Consider the following 27,211-nt stretch of genomic DNA (forward strand, 5'->3'; position numbering starts at 1 on the left):
AAACAGAAATCTTCAACAGATGTGGTTGCAGCAGAACAGGTAAGATTATTGAGACATCAAACTGTACAATTTGTATTTTGGTGAATTATATATTTAATAGTCAACTCATGAAAATTATAATCAAATGAATTTTGTCCTCATTCATAAAATCTAACACCTGATAATATTGTAAGACATTGCTAATGTTACAGTGAGGGAACTTCTTCTGACTAATTAGACTTTTAAAGAACAGTTGTATGTCACACAAATGTGAAGAAAATGACCAAAGTATTATTTACAGTGTAACCCACATTAAACAGTACCTGTATTTTCTGATAAGAAAAAAGAAAATTTCTAGATTTTAAAGTTTTTTTCCCCTTTATACATGTACATGTACATATGAAATGTATTTTAGAAGAATCATTCAATTTCATGTAGTTTTTATATACAGTGCTTCCTTGCTATACTGCCAACTTTTGTTCAAGATGAATTTGGGCAATAAGGTGGGAGGGGGGGGGGGGGCATTATAACGAATTAACCATTATGGACAATTTACTGAGCAATCAAAAGAAATTCAATACCATAAAGTTATTTAGACTCTACTCTGTATAAACATTTACATTCTCTTGACTTCCATACTGCAATTATTGGTAATTAACCTGGCCACTTGCATACCTTGTCCAAACTGTCACACTTCACTGGTCTGCTATCAGGTATGATTACCAATGGATGTTAGGTAATTGGCATTATTATCCAGGGTAAACCCTAAAAATTTGACCATTTGTTTGTGAAAATCAGTAGCATATGGCATTATGCAGGGTTGGCATTATAACGAGAATGTTAACATGGGATCTGTTCTTTGGGATTTTTAGGCAGTAAGCGGGGGTGGCATTATAGGGGGGGGGGGGGGGGGGGGGGGGGCAATATATCAAGGGAGAACTGTATAATGAATATGAAAATATTTCCATTGATATTACTTCATAGATTTAGCTGTAGGAAAGTGTACACAGTTAACAGTCAGTATTTGATACGATGTTCCTATTATTTTAGGCATGTTTTGAGTTATACAACTGCTGTATACAGGAAATTTTCTCTCCGTTTTGTTTTCACCTTAATGATGCATTAAAAAAGAAAAAAGAGAAAATTAAAATCAATGAAATGGGCCAAAACAATTTAGTTATGCAATCATAATCTATTACATTTTCATATTTATCAATATATGTAAATGCTAATGTAGAGCTTTTATACATAATGAGGGCCAATAAATTTTTTTAAAAAGTTGGCAGAGTTTTATAAAACCATTACAAAAAAAAATGTTGAATATTAACTGAATAATATACAACAGATAAACGCTTCGGTTCTAAACTTCACGATTTCGTTGTAAATAAAGCCTTTGAAGAATTAGAACATATTAATTACACTCAATGTGGAAAACTCTCATTTGTTGGAACATTATTCAACAATGATGACTTGAAACTAGAAATACAAACATATTTGGGTCTTCTTATCTTATAAAATAAGTATAAGTGCATATCCTTTATATATAGAAACTGGTAAATATTGTAGTGAAGTCATTCCTAAAGAAAACAGATTTTTTAACCTTTTCACAACCATTGTTGAAGATTATAAACATATTTTACTTGATTTTCCTTTAAAATACAAACATGTAAAAATATCATATAATAATCCTGTATCTTCTTCAGTGAATCCTCTAAATCTTGTGTCTATAAAAAGAAAGTCCTTTGTTTCTATATCAGAGACTCTTTAAACCTTAGAAACAAGTATAATACATATATCATGTATTACACAGATACATGTATTTTTATATTATATGGCTTACGACACTTATATCATGTAACACAGATACATGTATTTTTATATTACATGGCTTATGACACTTATATCTGAAGTGCCAATAAAGTCTTGAATTGAATAATTACACTGAATGTTAGAAATGTGAAGTGTGGAGTCCTTGATTTAGAATATGAAGAGTCAATCCATTGTGGCCTTTGATTTTTATACGCCTGTCGAAGACAGGACGTATTATGGTATGGCGTCGTCCGTCTGTCTGTCCATCTGTCCGGACCTTGTGGGCAGGATACAGACTGAACCATAAGCCCTAGGACTTTACAACTTGTTACATGTGATCACCATGATGAGAGGAAGGTGCCTATTGTTTTTCAAGGTCAAAGGTCAAGGTTGTAGTATCACTTATTAGGAAAACCTTGTGGGCAGAATACAAACCGAACCGTAAGCTCCAGGATATTATAACTTGGTATATTTGATCATCATGATGAGAGGAAGGTGCCTATTGTTTTTCAAGGTCAAAGGTCAAGGTCGTAGTATCACTTATTAGGAAAACCTTGTGGGCAAGATACAAACCGAACCGTTAGCATATTTATGAAGTAGCGCATTCTAAGGCTATCCCTCTTTATATCTTGATATCCATTTCTGCAAGCATAATAATGAATTAGCTCACAGAGGACAGTGCTAACTTCACTAAAATATGAATCCCACTAAAATATGTTTTCCTTGAGCAAAATCTATGGGCGTATTATGACACGTTGGCGTTGCTCTTGTTTGATAAACATTTTGTATGTGGAAATTTCATTATGTTGATACATGTAGGTTTCACAAGTGGAGGAGGAATTAACCAAGGAATGGAAAGAGAAATGTGACCGCCTTCTAAGTGCTGCTAATGATAAGCACAACCGAGCTCTTCAGGCGCTGAAGGAGGAGAAAGAGGAGATGGAGGAAAAAGTGGCAGTGTTACAAAACAGGGTAAAATTAAGAAAACTCCCATACTTTTGTTAAAATGTGCCCTTTCTTTTTTTCAAACCATCAAAAATAGGGATGATATTTTTTTTTTCAATATTGATCATACTTAATGTGTACTTATTTCTGCAGGATTAATATTTTAGTGCCTTTGAATCATGATTTCCCAAATATAGATTGAGCCATTATAAATACAGTGTACACACACACACAAAGTACACAGCAGTAATATAATGTTGAAATAACAGATCGAGACGATGAAGAAGGATAATATGAGTGGTGATGCCAAACACAGAGAGCTGGAAGAACAGGTCGAGGAAATGTCTGTCTGGAAAGACAAGGTAACCATAGGATAAACACTCACTGTAAACATTATCATTCTTAGGTACAGTTTGTAGGGCATATAAGTGATATAAATACTGTAGAATTGTTAGTAAATGATGCAAATACTGTAAAATTGTTGATAAATGACGTAAATACTATAAAATTGTGGATAATGATGTAAATACTGTAAAATTGTTGATAATGACGTAAATACTGTAAAATTGTTGAAAAGTGATGTAAATATTGTAAAATTGTTGAAAAGTGACGTAAATACTTTAAAATTGTTTATAAGTGACGTAAATACTGCAAAACTGTTAATAAGTGATGTAAAATTGTTTGTAAGGGTGTAAGTAATGGTAATAAGTGGCCTAAATATTGTAATTAAGTGAAGTAAATACTGTAAAGGTGGAAATAAATTACGTAAATACTGTAAAGGTGTTGATTTGTGTTGCTTGAATGGTGTTGTGATGTGGACATGCACATAAATTTAAATCCTCCACGAAAAAATGTACTTTAAAGAAATTTAAGATAAGTCTCCTACCAATGAAAGTTAAGTCCATTAAAACATTTTTTTTTTGAATGCCTAAAAAATTTTACCCTCTGAAAATAACTCGATATTCTGTTACCCACAAAAATAGCTGATTCTGCAGTATGTTATTAGTCTTGATGTTTTGTACTAAATGTAATCGTTACTAATTCAGTATGATAATCTGAGATCTCAAGCCACATCCATGAAGGAGAAGTATGAAGAAAGAATTGAAGAACTAGAGAACGAGAATGAGGAATTGGAGACAGAGAAAGAGACAGCAGAGGGGAGGATCCAAGCTCTTCAGAGAGAGCAAGCCAACCGACCAGTAGCCTCCTCAGAAGGAAGCACTGCAGGAGCTGGTGATGTCACAATAGAGGTAACCGTTCTGGTAGCGAAGGAATTCAAGATTACTAATGCATTTTATCATTTCTGTTGTAGTGCTTTTATATAAAATGGATTTTGTATCATTGCCAATCCTTCTGCCTTGCAATCTTTGATTTTATTTAAGTTTAGTTTTTATTTGTTAACTTTTTTTTCTGTGAAGCATAGTGACATTACAGTATGTGAAATAACTGTGTAGAACGACTTGTGAAATAACTGTGTAGAACGACTTGTGAAATAACTGTGTAGAACGACTTGTGAAATAACTGTGTAGAACGACTTGTGAAATAACTGTGTAGAACGACTTGTGAAATAACTGTGTAGTACGACTTGTGAAATAACTCTGTAGTACAACTTGTGAAATAACTCTGTAGAACGACTTGTGAAATAACTCTGTAGACTGTTTATGAAATAACATGTACCTGCTGTTGACTTTAACTCTGAGTTAATTTTGAGGTGACTGGTGACTTGATACTGGACTGTGTGCTCGCGCCTCTGTTTCAGTCCCAGCATGTGTATATACTTGCATGAACATTATCCAATATTATATACCATAATTACTGATGCAGGCAATAGACATCTTCCTTGGAACACCCGGGGTTTAGAAATTCAGTTCGTCACAAGTGTGATCATTCACTCATGGAGGGAAAATACTACTTTGAAATTTATAAAAATGCATATGTTTGGGTAATTTTGGTTGACTGGAAATGTTGGGGATTAGGAAAAATTAATGCACCAAAATTTCCTTTCAATGAAATTCTGCTATAATATAAAATGGTTGCTTGTTTGTTTGTTACATGCATTACATCCCGTCAAGAAAAAAATTCACTCATATTGAGACGTCACCAGTGTTTTAAAATAGAAAGTTTAGTTTGAGAATACTAATGTTTTCTTAGTCATGTATGTTTGTGTATGTATTAGTTGAGAAATGAAGAAATGTGTTGGTTCTGATGTACTGACAGGAAGGAGAGATATAAAGATATTTTGTTTAACAGGTGAAGAAGATAATGAATTCAGTTTACCAACAACTGAGGTCCAAGTTTGAAGCTGACAATTCTTATCCAGGGGATGAGGTCCTAACAGCTATTCTAGGTGTCATTAAGGTTAGTTCAGTCGTCCTGACAGTTACTCTACATGTCATTAAGGTTAGTTCAGTCGTCCTGACAGTTACTCTACATGTCATTAAGGTTAGTCCTGTGGAGGATTTACTTTGTACACCATTACAATTCTTTCATCTACCTCTAAATGAGGCCGATGCAGTATAAAAAATTCTCTTTCTTTGCCTGCCTGTCTGTGTGTTTGAAATTTTGTCTTTAATGAATTTTTGCATGGAAATGAAAAACAATTAGGTGGCTTTTAAGTGGAGGATGTACCTTGACCACTAACAAAAGGACATTTTAATGAGGCTTAGTCGTGAAGGTCACTGCTAGATGTAAGAAGAACTTTTTTTCAACTAAAAGATCATATTGCCATGGCAACATGTCCAGCTTAGTAACTCATACTGCTTATTTCAACAGTCATAGTCGGAGATTTTAGAACACTGGATGATTTTAAAAATTCATGTTTCTTGTGATTGGAGGGTGTGTTTCTTGAGTGTGTTTTAGTCATTGACAGTCACTTCTGTTCAAGCAGTGAATAACTATCTGAAATACTGGTATGAATGGAACATAAATAGCAGACATACCAACACAAAAAATACTCGAAGTACCCTTGAGAACTTCACATAACTTTCATATAAAAAGTTCAATGCTTAAACATTTTTTTAATGTGAAAATTTTGTTCTGGTTGTATTCTTTCCCATGAATGAAAAAAATACAATATGAGCATGATTTCTAGGAAACCACTATAAAGTTAGTTCAGCAGAGCTCATCTTCAAAACAAAATGAAGAAGAAGAAGATGAGGAAGAAGAATATGATGAGGAAGATAGTGATGATGATGATGACGATGGTGATGATGAAGGCAGTGGAGAAGAAAATCAAGAAAAGAAAGAGGAAATACATGGTAAAAGATATGTTAAGGGGGATATTGTGTATAGCTTGATGGATTTACAAACACATAGCTATCTTGACCAGTGGGTAGATACTTTCAACATTGACTCTGTATTCACAACAATAGGTCCATGGCCTACATTTCCCACCTGGGTGATTGCGGTTTACCATGTAAAGCATCTGAACCTTTTTGTAGCCCCGTGGGCCATAGTTTGAATATACTTGAAGCTACACCACATGAGAATGTTTGCATATTGATTTCACAAAATGTACCCATGTGGTTCTTGAGAAATTGCTAAGGGCTATTCCAGAAATAAATACATTGGGGGGGGGGGGGGGGGGACACCTTTTGTATATACCAAGCACCCATAAAAAAAAAAAATGAAAAATTGCCCCATGACCCATCAAATTGATAAAACTCATTTTACAATGACCCATCTAATTAAAAAAAAACCTAACCAGACGCACCACAAAAATATTTTAAAAAATGAAAACAGTACAAATCTCGCGAGGTTTTCGGGACAAACATTCTAGTAGTCAATGACACGGCAACGCCTATGCGACATTGTATCACAGTAGTTCTGAAGAAACGATGTCACATCAACAATCAAAGGAATCTATGGCGGGAATGTTGGAAAGATTGGGAGTCCAAGCGATGCTATTATCATGAAATGGGTATGGATATGTTTTTCCACGAATCGTTTGTCTTCTAATGGAGGCCTCTATATCACCATCACACTGACTAATAAATATAACGCATCGGTACCCTTCCATAAATCAACCAAGGTTTGCCTATTTTTATTAGAAAACGGAATACCTATTGATTTCAAAATATTCCCAAGATTGATGCACTGTAAACTGTAATAATCTACAGAGTTCACCGCCATCACGTCCCAAGGGACTCTACTAAACGCGCCTCTAATTTGAAGAGTGCCGTAATGGAAATAGAAAGTTATGTGCTACAAAGAGCAACAACTCGAATAGTTCTATGTTACTTCCGATTTCGAAAGCATGTTTTCAATTTTCCCTCCGACATTTTGTAACCAACATGACAAGAGCGACAATAAAAATATTCTGAAAACTCAACACCCACGTGGCACAAAATTAAAAAACAATAGAAACTACCCACTACCCATAATAAAAAAAATTTTAACAGTCCAACCACAGACCAAATAAAATATGAAAAAATACGACCACCCACACAAAAAAATATCGTTTGCCGCCCGACCCCCCCATCTGATCATTTCTGGAACAGCCCTAAAGATTTGTCTTCAACATTCCAATGTAAAACTAAAAGTCATATTTTAGTCCCACTACGGTCCTAAAGAATCGTGATGTGGACTTAAATGTGCACTACATAGAGATGCTTGCATATTATTTGACGCTTTTAACTCTTTTGGTTCTTAAAGAATTTTCATATATTTGCCTAAGTAAAACTTTAAACCACATACATATATGCTAGAAAAGCTCACTTGACTCAAGTGAGCTAAAAATATGCTTTGGGAGAATACTACTATTTATGTGTTTATTGTGTGTGAATTTATAATACAAAGTATGTTCATCAGGAATAAAATATTAAAAAAAATAAAAAGTTTAGAATTCAGACATATTTTATTCACGCATGTTAATGTAAATGTAATAAAAGGTTTTCTTTGTAAACAGAGACCAATACAAATGAAGAGGAGAAACCAGAGAATGTCTCACCGGTGACTGTTAACAGTGACAATTTGCCAGATGAAAAGGAGGAAACAAACACAGATCCTGCTGAAATAGAACCTTCACTTCAGGAAAGTCAGGAGGAGCCGCAGTCAACAGAAAACACACCACCACAGTCTAGTCTACCACCACCCGAGAAGATTATTGAAAACACTCCCATGGGCAGGGAACCAGACAAGGAGGATGTGAAAGACCAGATTCCCACAGAAAATACTCCAGCTGACAGGGAACCAGACAAGGAAGAGCCGGTAAAGGCAGCCCAAAACAAATATGATGACTTTGAAGTCCCTGCCATCGTGTCACGAGAACCGCCGCCAGATGTAGGAGATGAAGACTCGACTGAAAGTGAGAAGATGGAGGAGAATAGTGAGTGAGTGTCTTTCAATTCAAACATCTTATAGAGGTAATGTCCAGTCATAGAGAGTGACCATCTTATAGAGGTAATGTCCAGTCATAGGGAGTGACCATCTTATAGAGGTAACATCCAGTCATAGAGTGACCATCTTATAGAGGTAATGTCCAGTCATAGAGAGTGACTATCTTATACAGGTAATGTCCAGTCATAGAGAGTGACCATCTTATACAGGTAAAGTCCAGTCATAGAGAGTGACCATCTTATAGAGGTAATGTCCAGTCATAGAGAGTGACCATCTTATAGAGGTAACATCCAGTCATAGAGTGACCATCTTATAGAGGTAATGTCCAGTCATAGAGAGTGACCATCTTATAGAGGTAACATCCAGTCATTGAGTAACCATCTTATACAGGTAATGTCCAGTCATAGAGTGACCATCTTATAGAGGTAACATCCAGTTTAATATAGAGAGTGACCATTTTATAGAGGTAATGTCCAGTCATAGAGTGATTATCTTATACAGGTAACGTCCAGTCATAGAGAGTGACTTTCTTATACAGGTAATGTCCAGTCATAGAATGTTTATCGAGAGTGAGACATGTATATAATGGTGTTCTGAAACACAATAATAATTCATTATATTGTTTTTCTCCTGTAGTCCCTTGTTTGGAGACGATGATAATGTAGCTGATACATTTGGTGATACAATCCAAACTACAAAGGAAGACCAGGATAAGAAGAAAAAGCCTGAAGCCAAAGATTTACTGGAAGATGATGTAAGTCTAGATTCACAATCCAACATTTGCAGGGCCGTAAATTACATGGAGGCGGAGGAGGCAGCTGCCTCCTCCAACTTTTGAGCCAAAAAAATTAAAATTTAAAGTTCATTAGAATTTATGTTGTTTCCAATAACTAAGAACATGATACCTCCCTTAAAAAGCATTCCAAATCTTTCTTTTAGAATGAGTTAGTCAAGTAACATCTTAGAAGGCCCTAGAATCAAGGATTTTGCACGAAACGTGTTCAGTGTGCACAAAATGTGCTCAGCGTCTGGGGGCCGCCCAGGCCCCCAGACCCCCGCCTAATTTCCAGCCTCCTCCAAATTGAAGGTTAATTTACGGCCCTGATTTGTATAGCCATACAGTACTCGCTGTGTATCTTCTCGACTCGCAATCCAACATTTGTATAGCCATACAGTACTCACTGTGTATCTTCTCGACTCACAATCCAACATTTGTATATTTATACAGTACTCACTGTGTGTCATCTCGACTTGCAATCCAACATTTGTATAGCCAAACAGTAATCACTACGCTGTTCTGTACTCATGAAAGTGAATCTTGGGTGTCATTTGAAATTGTAGTGGAACCTGGTGGGATGATTGTTAGGTCACTCGAGTAAACTCAGGTGACCTATTGCAGTTGGTTGTCATCTGTCATCATCCGTTGACCATCGTTGTCAAAAAGTAAACATTTTTAGCTTCTTCTTGATAAGTACCATTCCGATTTCTTTTAATTTTAAAAAGATGAAGCTTCTTTGAAACAAGGGGGACATAAATGTAAATTTTAGGGCTCCTGCACCACTAGGGTCTTAGGGGTGAGGAATTAACCAATTTTCAAAATCTTTTTTACAACCACACATGTATAAGAAAAACTAAATGCATAGTGATGTAAAGCAGGAAGGCCTCTATCAAAATTTTTAATTTCATGCTCCCCAGGGTAGAGGTTCTGACCCCAAGGCGGAGCCAAACTTGGTACATGAATATAGTGTTTATGTTTAAAACACTTAAATAACATCTTTAGAGCTTTTTGATATTAAATTGAAACTAAATGGATATTTAGAAAGTATAGGTAGTCCTTTACCAAAATTGTAAATTCGATGATCCCAGGGGTAGGGGTTTTGGTATCAGAGTGGGCCCAAAATGGTCAGCTATTAAATGCGTGAACAAGAGACAGTTTTAAAAACACTTTTTGTTTAATACTGTTGCTAAATATTAGAATTTACCTTAGATGTGCAGAATAATATTCCATAGCCCTTGGGAGTAGTGATACTTTTAACTATTTTAACTAGTACTCAGGTGACTAATAAAGCCTGTGGGCTTGTGATACTTTTAACTAGTACTCAGGTGACCGATAAGGCCTGTGAGCCTCTTGTTTTCAATCCTATCGAGGTAGAGATACTGAAGTTCGAATATTTATTAAACTTGTGAGTCTTCAGCTCTGTATGAGCAAGGTGACTCGTGAGTATTGTCTTCCATGGGCCTCATATTAAAGTTTAGAAATAATCTCTTCATCTTCAGGATTCAAAGCAGCCTCCCCCTCCACTGTTCCCAGACGATGATGACGACGAAGATTTAGATTGGCTGAGCTAGCAGACATTGATTACAACAACAATTTGGATTGGCTGGGCTAGTGGACTAATATGCACAGGGGGATAAAAACCTTAACAAACAGTTCTGTGATATTTCATTATGATGATTCTTCCATTGTCTGTTGATCAGATATTCTGTGTTGAAAGAGGACCTATTTTGTGTGTCATATTGCTATGTGGGCCTTGTAAGGACTATAGTGCAATTTCATCCAGTAATGACATTATTTTGTGTACTTCATGAACTTTTGTAAATTCATACATATATATATATATATTGATATGCTGTTGATATGCAGAAGTTAAAGTCTGTATGAATTGAAATGCATACAATTATGAAGACAGGGATGTATTTAAGCTTTGTACAATCCTTGAAGAAATTAAAGTACTGGTCAAATATGATGTATTTATTTTAAGATTCTCTGTCTCCTTGCTGCCAGCAATGTGATATAATGATTAAGATTCAGTTCATCAGTGATTTGGACTGCTGGATGAAGAATTGGTATACAGATTGAATACGTACATGTGTTTATTTCTTATTTCCTGTAAATTTGTAATTATATTGCTCATGTGACACACACACACACACACACACACACACACACACACACACACACTCCATACACTGTCAATAGGCATAGCTAGTAGAACAGTTATTTTCCCTGTCATGTTGACTTTGATTTCTAAATGGAAGATAACTCAGTGTCAAAGCTGAAACTTTCATGGAAGAAATAAATTCATTTAAAAACTAAATATGAACAATATATACTTTACATAAGTTCATTAATCACTGTAAGGAGATCTTAGCTGTAGGGATCAGTTATTAATTGTAATCACAGACTGAGATAGTTATATTGAGATGTTTGCTGTAGGGATCAGTTATTAATTGTAATCACAGACTGAGATAGTTATATTGAGATGTTTGCTGTAGGGATCAGTTATTAATTGTAATCACAGATTGAGATATAAGTTATTGTTAATTAATTATGCTGTGATGTTTGTGGTAGGGATCAGTTATTAATTGTAGTCAGGGATTGAGACACAAGTTACTTGTTAATTATGTTGTGATGTTTTAGTAGGGATCAGTCATTAATTGTAGCCTGGGATTGAGATATAAGTTACTGTTAATAATGTTGAGATGTTTGTGGTAGGAATCAGTTATTAATTGTAGCCTGGGATTGAGATATAAGTTACTGTTAATTATGTTGAGATGTGGTAGGAATCAGCTATTAATTGTAAACATAAATGTTTTAATTATGTTGAGATGTGGTAGGGATCAGTTATTAATTGTAGTCTGGGATTGAGACACAAGTTACTGTTTATTATGTTGTAATGTTTGTGGTAGGAATCAGTTATTAATTGTAATCAAGGATGTTTTAATTATGTTGAGATGTTTGTATTGTGGGTTTTGTATTTTTGGTGGATAGTTTTGATATTTTTACTATTATAGAATTTATGTAATATGGAGGAATGTTAAAATAGAGCAGTGTTGCTGTTACACAGAACTCGGTACTAGTCAGTAGCTGAACATGGAAATTTCAGCTGTATAAATGTATCGTGCTGTAATTTGTCAATACAGTTCAGTTTGAACTTGGTTTTAGGGGCATCAGTTGGCTGAGACCATGAATTGTGGCAGACTTTGCAATAGTATGTGGCAGCCTGCTGTAAAAGTTGATAAAGTATGTGGCAGTCTGCTGTAAAAGTTGATAAAGTATGTGGCAGCCTGCTGTAAAAGTTGATAAAGTTATGTTTGATATGGCAGCAGCAGCAGCGCTCTCTGTACATTAAAATAAAACTTGTAACTATATCCTTGGTTAGTGTAGGTGGCTTTCGTTTGCCATAGTTAACATGTTTATTTATCAAACAAGTAATTGTTGTTGAATTTGGTGATTCAGATGTACATCTAGAAGTATTGCTAAAGTGAGAGTCTTTTCCTCAATCACCGTCTCTTGCACGGCTACAATTCTGGTAGTCTTTGACGAGTTTTCTAAACTGATTGGATACACCCTCATGAGATAAACACATTGTTCCTCCACCTCTTTTAAACTGAGATTTCTAAAAGTTGAAAAGAAAAATTTACATTTGCAGTACATTTAAATACCTGTTATAAGCAGTTACTAAACTTTTAAAGATTTTCAGCCAAATTAATTCTTTTCATGCCTAAAACTACTTTACATGTGTTTTAAATGAAACGTTTTGCGTAGCTTTCGAGTTTGAAAGCGATGAAATTCAAATCTTGCGATATGCATATTTACAATATTTCACGCGCCATTATGTGTAACGTCCTTTGCGATCGCGTTAAGCCTCAGTCACACTGAATCGTGCGATTGGTGGCAAATTTGTAGATGTACGATCAGTTGGCAATGTAAGCTATGATCTCCACCTGTAATCGCATACTGCAATTTGGTGAAAGATCATAATACGATAGGTGGTAGATGGTCGTACGATTGGTGGTAAGCAAGGTAGCACGATCTCCTATGATTGGAAAAGATCGATCGCAAGATCAGTCAAGGGTAATCGTGCCACAAGTGGCGACCGATCAATCGAGGCCACCTGTAACAGCTTGCACGATCGATCACAGCAGTCATGAGGTGGTTGTTCGATAATGTTTGCAATCGTGCGTTAGCATCAGTTGTCACCTAGCTCTTGAACATTAAACACTGTCAAACTCATTGCCTTGCCTCCCAAGAAAGGAAAATAAGAAGACACAGTCAGAGCAAGAACAGGGCGTCAAGTTTCCTCTAAATTTCTGTATTTGGGGGTTATTCTTATAAATTCCTATGTTTCCACAAAAATTCCTATATTCCTGTGAAATTCCTATATTTTAGATATTACAAACAATTTGTGTCATCTGTTTGTAACTATACACAAAAATTCCTATATTCCTGTGAAATTCCTATATTTTAGATATTACAAACAATTTGTGTCATCTGTTTGTAACTATACAAATGACAAAGTTTCCCCAGGAGAACTCCTACCCATATTTATATTTGATAAAATGACAATTTCCCCCCAGGAGAACTCGTACCCATATTTCTATATGGTAAAATGACAGTTTTCCCCCAGGAGAACTCGTACCCAAACATTGATGGGTACGATTTCTCTTGGAGAAATAGTACCCAGGTACGACTTCTGTGGGAGAAAACGTACCCAAAATTCTATAGGTACGAGTTCTCCTAAAGAAAAAACTTGTCAGTTGTATTATAAAAATCTGGGTATATGAGTTTTCTCGGAGAAAAAAACTTTCTCATTTTGTCGGATAAATCTGGGTACGAGTTCTCCTGCAGAAAAAAAACCTTTGTCATTTCTTTCATAAAAGTCTGGGTACATACTTGTTTATTGGTTGTTTTTTGTTGTTGTTTTTTTCATTGGAATTGCTGTTTGGCTATAATTAGTATAATTATTGCAATTAAACACCCATTTTAAACTGCGACGTATTTTTATGGCGTACCTATATTCTCCGGCACATGGAGAACTCGTACCCAGATTTATACGACAAAATGACGAAGTTTTTCTCCAGGAGAACTCGTGATCATTGTATTTACTTTTTTATTCAATTGAAAGACATGTTCGAAGTAAATTATGTATGAAATCCTCCATTTTTTCATTACTGAGGAGAAATTGTACTCGGATTCCAATATCTAAAATGGTACAATTCTTAATGACAAACTTTTTCTCCAGGAGAACTCTTACCAGAATTTATATGACAAAAAGACATCGGGAGAATCCATTTAATAAAATGCTACAAGGTTTTTTTTCTCCAGGAGAACTGGTACCTAGATTTTCATAACATTTTTTTTTCTCCAGGAGAACTCGCACCCAGATTTTTATGACAGAAATTACACAGTTTTTTTTCCAGGAGAACTCGCACCCAGATTTTTATGACAGAAATTACACAGTTTTTTTCCCAAGATAACTCGTACCCAGATTTATCAAATAAAATGACAAAGTTTTCTTCTCCGGGAGAACTCGTACCCAGATTTTTATGACTGAAATGACAAAGTTTTATCTCAAGGAACTCGTACCCAGATTATTATAATACAATTGACAAGTTTTTCTCCAGATGGGTACGACTTCTCTTGGAGAACTCGTACCCAAATTTCTGGGTACGAGTTCTCCTGGGTACGATCCTGATACCAACTTGACTACCTTTATAACTGATTAACGAGACTTTGAAATCGGAGCTTAGATTTAAATCCGTAATGTTACAAATTATCGCAATATTTCGGCGAACTAACTACAAAAATGTATTAGAATTAATTGCCATGAGTATAAGAAAGAAAAAAATGCATATAATTAATTTGTATACTTTGGAAACATGTAATGTGTCCTTTAAGTTAAAAAAAAAATTCCTTAAATATACCACTCTTTTTCTCTACTCAGTCAGTAATGATTGCTTGTGTGCACTACATAAAATGATATCTACTCACGTTCCTGTTGATATCGCCTATACAAATCCAGGGACTCCCCTTGGTTACCGCCCACTTAGCATGATCTATGGTAGCCGGAAAACTGTATCCATTATCAAACCCCACTGTCTTCACATTCTGAACCTGAAATAGATGTAAAATGGGAGTACAGCGAGATCCTTTGCAGGGTTTGTGAACAAAGATTGTGATCAGAGATTTTGAACATGGAATGTGAATAGAGATTGTGAAAAGGGTTCATGAACAGAGATGGCGAACTGGGTTTGTCAACAGAAATTGTGAACGTGATTTATGATTAGAGATTGTGAACATGGAATGTGAACAGAAATAGTGAACGTGATTTATGATTAGAGATTGTGAACATGGAATGTGAACAGAAATAGTGAATGTGATTTATGATTAGAGATTGTGAACATGGAATGTGAACAGAAATAGTGAATGTGATTTATGATTAGAGATTGTGAACATGGAATGTGAACAGAAATAGTGAACGTGATTTATGATTAGAGATTGTGAACATGGAATGTGAACAGAAATAGTGAACGTGATTTATGATTAATGTACACAGGGTTTGTAAACAGAGATTGTCTCTTGCCTTGTATGTAGTAGAACAGTTGGATGGAAGATTAGGATACCAAGTTTCTACAAACAGATCGTCTCGCAGATTAACAGCCACCAGAGAATCGTACAAATCTGTAAAATCAAAGTTCAGTGTATGTACAAGTTAAGAGACAATTACTAGTGTGTTCAGAAACCATAAACATTTCAGGTCACATGTTCGTCCACAAATTGAACCAGCCCTAATGCCAGTCATCAAACCTTTCGCAAATATTTTTCAATGCAATGCAAGTTGTAGTTTTTATAATTTATCCACAGATGAACATAAATATATTTACAAACACATATATTCACAAAGGACTAGGAACATCCCCTTGTTGAAGATATGTAAACAAAGATTAATAGTTTTCAAAAAAAAAGTTTTAGGAGTTGATACCTTTATATACACATTTATAATGAGTTTACATATATTATGAAAATATTTAATCTGACCTTTTCCAAAGTAAGCCGATTTGGCAAATGATCGAAATTTTTGTCCTCCTTTAGATATGAAAGGAATGTCAATAGAAGATGTGGTGTTGTGTAGATCTGAAGTCTTCATCGTGGGTCCATTACCATCATAAAACATAGGCTTGGTGAGATTGAACACTCTTTCTGAAATGAAAAATATTAATTCGTAGGTGCAGGATATACCGAGTTTTCCCCACAGATCTACAGTCCTGCAGCTAAAGTTTACCAAGACTTGTTATAAGCAATATATTTTAGAAACTTACGTATTTAATGATTCATGAAATTTCTAGATATAATTTTGGTGAGATAAAAGAGACCGATTCCGGTCTGAACTTGCCCATTTTCTGCAGGTCCTCGCTGTGTAGCGTGACACAGAGGACAGTTTGTCCTTTGCTGATCTGTTCCTTTCCATAACTGTAACCATGTTTCTTGGGAGCTGGGAATTTGGGTACGCTTAGAATTAACCAAAATCCACTCTTGTCATCAAAAGCATAGGCGCCTAAAATATTGCCCTCATAAATATATTTATGTAATATGACTGACTTATGATGAAATATTGTCCTCATGTGTATAGCTATGTAAGGGACCGGTCAATATTGGGGTTGGGACCAGTGCAAAATGCAATAGGACACGCATTCATTTTGACTTGCTTATACTGATAGGACTCAACTTTTTTTTTTTTTTTTAATTTTCAGCACTGATAGGACAGCACTAGTGTTTTATCAATGAACAAAAAATGTGAAGTATTTCAAACTTTTAATTCAACTATCTTACAAACAATAATACTGAATGATATGCATGATACTTTATTTCATATCCAAGTTAAACCCACCAGAAACAATTTGCAATAAAATACTGGGGCGCGTTTTACAAAAGAACTTACGACTTATGACCAACTTTACATACTGGAATTTTCCAGTTCATTGTACATCATTCATTCCAAATGCCCCAAAAAAAAAAAAAAAAAAACAATAAAAAAAAAATTTAATGTTGAAAATTAAGCCTCAGAAAGGTTTACCTCATTCATTTGAAGAAACAACTGTATAATACAATTTAAGACTTGTGACTTTGCCATAAGTTGTTTTGTAAAACAGGCCCCTGGAATTTTTTTAGCAATTGAATTAAAACTAAATAAAGTCTAAATATATCTTTAATAATTTGCCATTACAACCTATTATTGGGTCAAATGCTGTCTGAATTGTTTCATACCAAGTGTTGGGCTGTTTTTGGCACACTGCTTTTGACTACGGATAACTCCGTTTAACTGATCCAGATATAGGGCTTGGGGTGAGTGTGACCAGTCGACAGGGGATGCTTACTCCACCTAGGTACCTGATCCCACCTCAGGTATATCCATGGGTTCCTGTTTGCCCAATTCCCTATTTTGTATTGCTTAAAGAAGTTAGAATATTCTCTTTTGGGCTGGACAGCTTGTAAGCCCCCTGATTATTTACTGATGTCAGAAAGGGTTAAGCAAAAAAGATATGAATTCTCGCAATGTGAGCCTTGACTTCGGTATTTGATCTCGAAGACCTACAAGTTACATTTGCAAGACCCCCAAAATTGCAGGAAGGGGGTCAATTTGACCATGATCTTTGACACGTAACCTTGAGAAGCAATATCTGCAAGGTATCACTCCTGAATGTTTTAGAACTATCATTAAATTTGTAGCTTTAATGTTGTACACAAATGAAATCGAAATTTTACATATACTGGTCTTGACTTTTAATACCATTAAATCCATTCCTGAACGTCTCATAATAAAAGCTCAATTCTCTTGAGATCCAAACCAACATCCACACGAACCAATCTCACTTTTTTAATTTCAATTTTGAAAATTGTAAGACCAGACCTTGAAAATTGTGTAAAATTTTAGAAATTGACATTACTCCTAATAAGTCCTTTTTTTTTTTTTACATTATGAAGTTTTTCGTATATCAAGTGCAAAAAGGTCATTATTTACATGCATTTCCATTACTAGTGTTAAATTTTCTATCTGTAGTGTTAGAAGACATGATTATGTATCTATTTTATGTAATGATTGATTTGTGTTGCTTATCAAGATTAATCAAATAAATTTTAAGTGCAAACAGGTTAATACCATGTTTAATTGTGCTAAAATATATTTAAGTATTACCTTTCATATGAGCGCCAAGGGTCCCTTGACAGGTACGATTTGCTAGCTGCTTGATCGTACAGCCCGTGGATGGTGGGCGTTCATCATTATACATTGCATACTGTCGGGATTTCTAGGAAAAACCGTTGTGAGATTTTGTTAAGGTATATACGTACATACGGTAACTCTCGTTTATGATGTCGAAATTTTTTTGGTGCAAAATTGTGATTTACTATTTCAATGACAAAAAAAAAGGGGGGGGGGGTTGTAAACTTTGGTTGTTAATATTTTTGTTGGGGTAAACCTATCCAGATGCACTGAATGAAGTAAAATTACAGTATTGTCTTCCCGCTCAAAAATTTAATTCTATATAACGCTGTGTATTTTATAGAACAGAAATCTTTATTTTGATAAAATCTTAAACTTAATTTTGATTTTTATCAATAACTATGATTAAAGTTACATACAAAACTATCGTAATAGCACATTTTTATAACAATCTCTGATTGAGAGCTATTATAATTTTAATATGCTTGTATATGTCGGGGAGAGGTAGAAAATCTTCACACATTTCTCTCGGAAATGACGTCGATAGTCAATGTACGGATACAACTGGCATTTACGAGAGAGAGAGAGAGAGAGAGAGAGAGAGAGAGAGAGAGAGAGAGAGAGAGAGAGAGAGAGAGTACTCACTCCGCCATAAATCTGTTGAAGAGTTTTGAACAATGGGTTTCCATGTTCTTTCTGTATGCTGACATTGTTAAAGGAAAAGACAGGTCGGTCCGAGTCTAAATAGTAGAACTCCTCCCCTGTTGTTTTGATTGGCATGCTGTGGGTAGATCTGGGTACTTTGTACATCATAAACCTTATAAAGATGGAATACATGTCTTCATGTAATATGGCAACTTTTTAGATAACAGGGAATAACAGTCTGATTAAAACCACCCCCACCCCCCGACGACGATAGGAGAAGAGGGTCTGGTTTTAATCAGACTGCAGGGAATAATATCTTTTCACTAACAAAATACAATGGGTTTTTCTCTCTCTCTTTTTGCTATTTAATTATATTTCATTATAACAGAGTGTGATAAAAAGGTGAAGATAACGAATAGTGGTCATTCTCACATCTCTCGTAAGGAATACAAAATTAAGAGTTGGGCAAACACGGACCACTGGACATACCAGAGGTGGGTTCATGTGCGTAAGAGGAGTAAACATCCTCTGTCAACCGGTTACACCCGCCGCGAGCCCTATATATCTATATGGTAAATGGGGCAATCCGCAGTAGATCATCCATGAGAGTATGAACTGCAACGCTTCACGCCTGGACGCTTTATAAAGCGCATCAGTGCTCCGTATAAAGTATACCGGCGCGAACGTCACAGTTCATATACCGGCCCTCATGTGTTTTCAAAATGAAATCTCTTATATTTACATTCTGCTTTCATTTCTGTCAGACTTTTTAGTTATGTAAATAGACGTACTATATTTATCAAGTAGTTTTGTATTCATACGCGTATTGTTTATAACTGCAACACGTTCATGAGAAAATGTTTGACATTATAATTTGTAAAGTTGTCACAGGCAAACACACTGGAAATGTCGATATTCTACATTTGATGCGCTTTCCATAATTCTCATACGTATAATGTATCAATAGTGAGACCTTTCCCTACGTGTTTGGTCCGGATTTTATTTTTAGACTGGCTTTGTCATTTAGTGAGTCATCTCCCTTAAAGGGGTGGCTATATCCCCTAACCACTAGTAGAGAAACTTGTACAATACAAATACATTGTACGTGTTTGGTTGCAATTTCAGCTATATGTTTGAAATATTAATTGAACGGGCAATTTTTTTTATCAGTAGTTAAATACTGAATTGACCAAAGTGAATTAATTATATCATCTAAATTATGTAAAATAAAAATTATTCCTTACCATTAATTTAATATCTATACCATACACAGAATGGAAGATATCGTTAAAAATTCAACGACCAGTATGACGTGTCATTTTAATTAACCGATGTCATCATTAATTCAATTAACGCACACAATATATGTGATTGAATGTATGATTTCTACATATCAAATTACTGATGTCTTAAATGTCAATTTGTTTTCAAAAAAAAAAAATCACAAAAAAACAACAACCCCCCCCAAAAAAAAACCACCCCCCAAAAAACCCAAAAAACAAAAAACAACCCCCCCCCCCAAATTAAAAAAACACCCCCCCCCCCCAAACCCAACTGTTAATTTGTTTCTGCCTTCTGAAGTAATCTTATCTCATATGCAACTCAATACTAACTTTGACAACTCTTCCTTAATGTTCAAAATCCAACCATCATTTCGTGAAATCATTTTCTCATAACAGGTTTTCAAAGCACAATTATCTGTCCTACTTAAACTTCAATCAGTAATGAAAAATTCTAAATGAATAATTTGATTGATGCGTGCTATAATTGAACTATTCAAAGCGTACTATAATTGAATATCTATCATATGATAAATCAAGTACTTTGAACTAGTTTTATTATAAATGAGAGTCCACTCTTATGTATATATGTGTAAAGCTAACACCAAGGAAAAAATAGGAGTCTTTTCTTGTTTTTACGCTAAACACAGGGGGGAAAACCAGTTTAATCTAATTTAAAGGGACTTTCATACGATGATAGACGATTGATAAAATGGTAAATAGAGAATAAATAACTTTTGAATTTTCAACATAGGTCGTAAATACCCCTTTTGTATCCTCCATAGATATATTTTCCGGAGGAGAAACCTACTGAAGGGAGGGGGTTACTCTATATAACACTAGGGGCCTCATCCCATGCCTCCACCAGGGTTTAGCCATGACACACTGGAGGCATAACGGCAGACTCTTCAGACCCATTGCCTTTGAAGATTGGTCCCCCACTCGTCTTTCAGAGCCAAGAAACCACATCGACTGATATAAATACTGATTTAAAGGTATCTAATTTCCGGACATTACGTTGTGGTAAACTGAATTAAAACTAAGCATAAAAGACACTGTGCTAAATACATTGTAAATTTTAGCGAAAAGGACTACCGCATTCAGGATACTAAAGTAAAGGGGGAACCTTATTGTAAAGGGGAGACTGGCTATATAGTGAGATATACCCCCCGGAAGTCTGGTTATATAGTGAGATTTCCCCCCGGAAGTCTGGTTATATAGTGAGATCCCCCCCCCCTCGGGAGACTGGCTATATAGTGAAATATACCCCCCGGAAGTCTGGCTATATAGTGAGATATACCCCCGGAAGTCTGGCTATATAGTGAGATTCCCCCCCGGGAGTCTGTCTATATAGTGAGATATACCCCCGGAAGTCTGGCTATATAGTGAGATTTCCCCCCGGGAGGCTGGCTATATAGTGAGATTTTCCCCCGGAAGTCTGGTTATATAGTGAGATCGCCCCCGGGAGTCTGGCTATATAGTGAGATTCCCCCCGGAAGTCTGGCTATATAGTGAGATTTCCCCCCGGGAGTCTGGCTATATAGTGAGATTTCCCCCCGGGAGTCTGGCTATATAGTGAGATTTCCCCCCGGGAGTCTGGCTATATAGTGAGATTTCCCCTCGGAAGTTTGGCTATATAGGGAGACCCCCCCCGGAAGTCTGGCTATATAGTGAGATATACCCCCGGAAGTCTGGCTATATAGTGAGATTTCCCCCCGGAAGTCTGGCTATATAGTGAGATTTTCCCCCGGAAGTCTGGCTATATAGTGAGATTTAGCCCTGGAAGTCTGGCTGTATAATGAGACTTTCCTGGGAGAACCTATATGGAGCACCAAATTAACATAAGCTCAAATAATTGATGATATCTTAAATTATTTGAAGATATCATCAATTCAATTATTGCTCTCTTTAGTTGAATTAATGCACGCATTAAATCAATTATTGCTCTCATCAAATGAATTAATGCACGCTCCAATTCAATTATTGCTCTCATCAATTGAATTAATGCGCGCATTAAATGAATTGATGAGAGCAATAATTGATTTAATGCGCGCATTAATTCAATTATTGCTCTCTTCAATTCAATTGATGCGCGCATTAACTCAATTAACGAGAGCAATAATAGATTTGACGCGCGCATTAATTCCATTATTGCTCTCTTCAATTCATTCGATGAGAGCATCAACTATTGCTCGCAATAATTAATTTAGAGCTCGGTATAAATAATTTGATGATCTCTTTAATTCAATTGAAGATATCTTTAAATCATTTACAATGCTTTTGTATAAGGAATTAATGCGCGCATCAATTCTTTTAAAGAGAGCAACAATTCAATTAAAGATATCATTAATTCAATTGTAAATATGTTGAATTGAAGATATCTTTAATTATATAGTTGCTCTCTCTAAAAGAATTATTGCTCTCTTCGAATGAATTAAAGATATCATTAATTTAATTGAAGAGAGCAATAATTGAATTAATGCGTGCATTAAATCAATTATTGTTCTCATTAAATGAATTAATGCGCGCATCAATTTAATTATTGCTCTCATCAATTGATTTAATGCGCGCATTATATCAATTATTGCTCTCTTCAATTGAATTGTAGCGCGCATCAATTCAATTGTTGATATCATTAATTCATTTGAAGAGATCATTAATTCAATTAAAGCGTGCATCAATTCAGCCGAAGAATTAATGCTATCATCAATTCAATTAATGCGCGCAATAATTCAGAATTGAAGATATCATTAATTATTTGAAGAGATCTTTAATTCAATTGTTGCGCGCATCAAATGAATTGATGATATCTTCAAATAATTGAAGATATCTTCAATTATTTATGTTTATGGTAATTTGGCGCTCCATAAACCTAAAGTTCGCTAAATAACCAGACTTTTTGGACGGGGGTTTCTCTCTATCTAGCTAGTGTTTCGGGAGGAAGTCTCACTATATAGCCAGTCTTCCGGGGTTGGGTCTCACTATGTAGCCAATCTTCCGGCGGGGGGGGGGGGGGGAGTCTCACTATATAGCCAGTCTTACGGGCCAGGAGGGGGGAGGTGTCTCACTAAATAGCCAGTCCTCCGGGAGAAAGTCTCCGGGGGTAAGTCTCACAATATAGAAAGTCTTCTGGGGGTAAGTCTCACTATATATAAAGTCTTCTGGGGGTAAGTCTCACTATATAGAAAGTCCTCCGGGAGGAACTTTCACTATACAGCCAGTCATCCGGTGGGAAGTCTCACTATATAGCCAGTCCTCAGGGAGCAAATCTCACTATATTCAGTCCTCTGGGAGGAAATCTCATTATATAGCCAGTCCTCTGGGAGGAAGTCTCACTATATAGCCAGTCCTTCGGGAGGAAGTCTCACTAAATAGCCAGTCCTCCGGGAGGAAGTCTCACTAAATAGCCAGTCTTCCGGGAGGAAGTCTCACTAAATAGACAGTCCTCCGGGAGGAAGTCTCACTAAATAGCCAGTCCTCCGGGAGGAAATCTCACTAAATAGACAGTCCTCCGGGAGGAAGTCTCACTAAATAGCCAGTCCTCCGGGAGGAAATCTCACTAAATAGCCAGTCCTCCGGGAGGAAATCTCACTAAATAGACAGTCCTCCGGGAGGAAGTCTCACTAAATAGACTGTCCTCCGGGAGGAAGACTCACTAAATAGACAGTCCTCCTTGATGAAGTATCACTATATATAGCCAGTCCTCTGGGAGGAAGTCTCACTATGGGGGACTCACTAACTATATAACACCGGGTCGTTACATGACCGCGTCAAACCTAAAACATAGATGTAGGTTGTGATTACTCCTTGGCTAAACGCTCGATACTTGGGTGTGAGAATCACGGGTCTGTCGGATAAGACCTTATAACCGGCAGGTGTCGCGGCAGGTGTTGGCACGTTAAAACACCCAACTGCTACGGCTCTGCGCGCTAATCATAAATCTGTTGTATGGCTCGTCATATTCATATTTATTCTTCTATAAAGATATATAAATCATGAGATATCTTCTATTTTTAATAAGATTTCTAATAAATTCTAAAAGATATCTCATATAATTTACAGATTATAAGATATCTCAGAAAATATATGATATCTGATATATTTTACAACTAAAGATATCTCATAAATGAATTTTTATAAGATGTCTCATAAACTTAGAGATATCTTATAATACATACACGATAAATGGTATGATTTATAAGAAATCTTATAAAGTAAATTATGACACTTTATGAAGTTTATAAGATATCTTATAAAAATCATTTATGAGATACCTTATGAAATATATAAGATATCTTATAAAGTTTATGAGATATCTTATAAAACATATAAGATATCTTATATCTTTTATAAGATATTTTATAAAATATATGAGATATCGCATAAACTTTTTTTTTATAAGATATCTTATAAAAGTTACAAGATATCTTTAAAAAGTTATAAGATATCTTATAACGTTTATAAGATACCTTATAAAGTTTTTGAGAAATCTTATATACTATATAAGATATCATTTAATTAATGATATATCATGAAGCAAAAATATAAGATATCTCATATATCTTTTATATATCATATGTCTTATAAAGGATATATCTCATAAACTTTAGAAGATACCTTATAACTTTTATGAAATATCTTATAAGATTTATGAGATATCTTTAAAGAGGAATAAGTGTAAAAACGGCGTGACATACATTTGTGGTATTTCACCTGCATATTGTGACGTCTCAATCATTGTCGGAAATTCACGGTCGGTCGCACTTCTTTAGGTAAAAAGAAGTGTAACCGACCGTGGGTTTCCGACGATACGTCTCAATATGAGCGGAACTTTCTCGAGAGGACGTATAATACAGTCTGATTGACAACCTTATAGCTCTACAGTCTCATTGACTACCTTATAGCTCTACAGTCTGATTGACTACCTTATAGCTCTACAATCTGATTGACTACCTTATAGCTCTACAGTCTGATTGACTACCTTATAGCTCTACAGTCTGATTGACAACCTTATAGCTCTACAGTCTCATTGACTACCTTATAGCTCTACAGTCTCATTGACTACCTTATAGCTCTACAGTCTCATTGACTACCTTATAGCTTTACAATCTCATTGACTACCTTATAGCTCTACAGTCTGATTGACTACCTTATAGCTCTACAGTCTCATTGACTACCTTATAGCTCTACAGTCTGATTGACAACCTTATAGCTCTACAGTCTCATTGACTACCTTATAGCTCTACAGTCTCATTGACTACCTTATAGCTCTACAGTCTGATTGACTACCTTACAGATCTCTTTATCAAACGCTGAACTTTAAACTTACCAGTCGACAGGCCTTCCCGAGGGTGTCATACAACTTAAACAGAAGCAATAATACACCCCCATGTTGAGCAGAATGACCGTGAAAGGAATCACAGTTGCACCCATATCAAATTGCAGACGAATATTTCCCTAAGTTCGCCAATGTATACAGTCATGTAGCTCTGGGAATCACTTCCGCAAAGATAGAAAAAATCGTTAAATGTTTGTTTTCCTAATTTAACACAAGGAAGTTTATTTTGGACTTTGATTTGTGTCTGCACTTGGAACATTGCTCGACCTTTTCCGTCAAGTCCACTTACTTTGGGCCACATGATAAGAAAATGGCATCGTCTACAGTTATAAAACTTTTTATGTTCGACGCGATCGCAAAGAAAGTAATACCGATCTATAATATAGAGAATATGTTACTGAAGACTTTATGTATGTAAGCAAACAAAACACACAGCGAACAGACTCCAAGTGTCTTCGGTCCTGTGGGGATTCGGGTTAGAATAGATCCTCAGTCGTAAGAGGCGACTAAATGAGGCGGTCCTTCGGATGAGACCGCAAAAACCGAGGCCCCATGTTACAGCAGGTGTGGCACGATAAAGACCCCTCCTTGTTCAAAGACCGTAAGCACCGAACATAAGGCCCAAGTTTTGCAGCCCTTCACCGCAGTTTGACTATAAAGCCAGCCGACAACGAAGTGAATTACGGTAGTAGAGTCAGACTGCCCTTCATCGGCAATATGACGTCTTCATATGAGTGAAAAATTCTCGAGCAGGACGTTAAAGAGGTTCGCATCTGAGATTTGGAGTAATGTCAAATTTTTGGGAAGTGTATTTTTTATTTCTTTACTTGAGGAGAATTAGGAAATTAAAAAGAAAAACTGGGGTCGCAGCGCTTGTTATTGAGCTACATTGTTTTATATTTTAAACATGACCTTTTTGCACTTAAAATTTATTCAATTAAACTTGATTTTTCTGTTGGTGTCAACACAACATGAGCAACACAAATCAATCATTACATAAAATAGATACATAATCATGTCTTCTAACACTACAGGTTAAAAAAGTTTAATACATGTACTAGTAATAGGAAATAAATAATGACCTTTTTGCACCTGATATGCGAAAACGTTCATATCAAATTTGAGAGTTTAAAAGGACATGTTAGGAGTAATGTCAATTTCTAAAATTTCACATAATTTTCAAGGTCTTGTCTTAAAATTTGAATTGAAACTAAAAAAGTGGGGGTTATGGATCTGTCAAGATTTATTGGGGGGTTGGGACTGGTGCAAATGCAATAGGACACACATTTATTTTGACTCACATAGTGATAGGACTCCAACTTTTGTATTTTCAACACTGATAGGACAGCTATAATTTTTTGCTAATGTGTCAATGAACAAAAATATTATAAAGTATTTCAAACTTTTAATTCATTTATCTTACAAACAATAATCCTGAATACTGAAACAATAATACTGAATTGTGTGCATATGCTTTATTTCATGTCCAAGTTGAATATACTAGAGACAATTTGCAATAAAATACTGGACCTTTCAAAATTTTTAATATATTGAATCATGTTCGTAATTAAAAATCACAAAAGAATTATTCAGCTGTGAATAAAATTGCAAAAATCATAAAAAATAAAAATGGTATATCATGTTGATCAGGACTTGAAAGATACAGACCAGAATTTAAGTAAAGCCTAAACACATCTTTAACAAGCATTCTGAGAGTATTGCATGGGAATACATAGTCCCCTACCGGTTGCAAAAATTACTGTACCACAACAATATTCAAAGTTCATTATGTAGGTTATGGTAAAAGAAAAAATTGGGAAACGAGGATAGGAATGGTTGGAAACAACTACTATTCGAGTAGAGACTAGACCAGG

General features: G+C 35.5%; 2 protein-coding genes across 7 annotated transcripts in view; one reads left to right on the forward strand and one right to left on the reverse strand.

Annotated features, from left to right (window-relative positions):
* LOC125681707 (FK506-binding protein 15-like) overlaps window positions 1-10,814 on the forward strand; it is a 40,078-nt gene extending 29,264 nt beyond the window's left edge. For all 5 annotated transcript variants that reach the window (XM_048921895.2, XM_048921896.2, XM_056155289.1 and 2 more), the window contains 9 exons: window positions 1-39; window positions 2,608-2,760; window positions 3,003-3,095; window positions 3,780-3,983; window positions 4,984-5,091; window positions 5,825-5,990; window positions 7,640-8,063; window positions 8,707-8,824; window positions 10,348-10,814. The exon at window positions 1-39 is cut by the window's left edge and continues 33 nt beyond it. In XM_048921895.2, the coding sequence (XP_048777852.1) occupies window positions 1-39; window positions 2,608-2,760; window positions 3,003-3,095; window positions 3,780-3,983; window positions 4,984-5,091; window positions 5,825-5,990; window positions 7,640-8,063; window positions 8,707-8,824; window positions 10,348-10,419 (1,377 nt within the window). In that variant the 3' untranslated portion in view covers window positions 10,420-10,814. The remainder of the gene's footprint in view (window positions 40-2,607; window positions 2,761-3,002; window positions 3,096-3,779; window positions 3,984-4,983; window positions 5,092-5,824; window positions 5,991-7,639; window positions 8,064-8,706; window positions 8,825-10,347) is intronic.
* A 1,410-nt stretch (window positions 10,815-12,224) lies between these two features.
* Window positions 12,225-25,598, reverse strand: LOC125680107 (plancitoxin-1-like). Of its 2 annotated transcripts, none has more exons than XM_056155301.1 (8): window positions 25,329-25,598; window positions 18,720-18,891; window positions 18,048-18,159; window positions 16,248-16,409; window positions 15,893-16,054; window positions 15,438-15,535; window positions 14,846-14,968; window positions 12,225-12,470 (listed from the first exon to the last, which is right to left on the reverse strand). In XM_056155301.1, the coding sequence occupies exons 1-8, from the start codon at window positions 25,430-25,432 to the stop codon at window positions 12,351-12,353; spliced, it is 1,053 nt and encodes a 350-aa protein (XP_056011276.1). In that variant the 5' UTR covers window positions 25,433-25,598; the 3' UTR covers window positions 12,225-12,350. The 2 variants fall into 2 exon arrangements, with proteins under 2 accessions (XP_056011276.1, XP_056011275.1); XM_056155300.1 differs by having other exon boundaries at window positions 15,893-16,050; window positions 16,244-16,409; window positions 25,329-25,574.
* Window positions 25,599-27,211: the final 1,613 nt, after the last annotated feature.

This window comes from Ostrea edulis, chromosome 2, assembly GCF_947568905.1.
Source record: "Ostrea edulis chromosome 2, xbOstEdul1.1, whole genome shotgun sequence".
NCBI classification, from domain to species: Eukaryota; Metazoa; Mollusca; class Bivalvia; order Ostreida; family Ostreidae; genus Ostrea; species Ostrea edulis.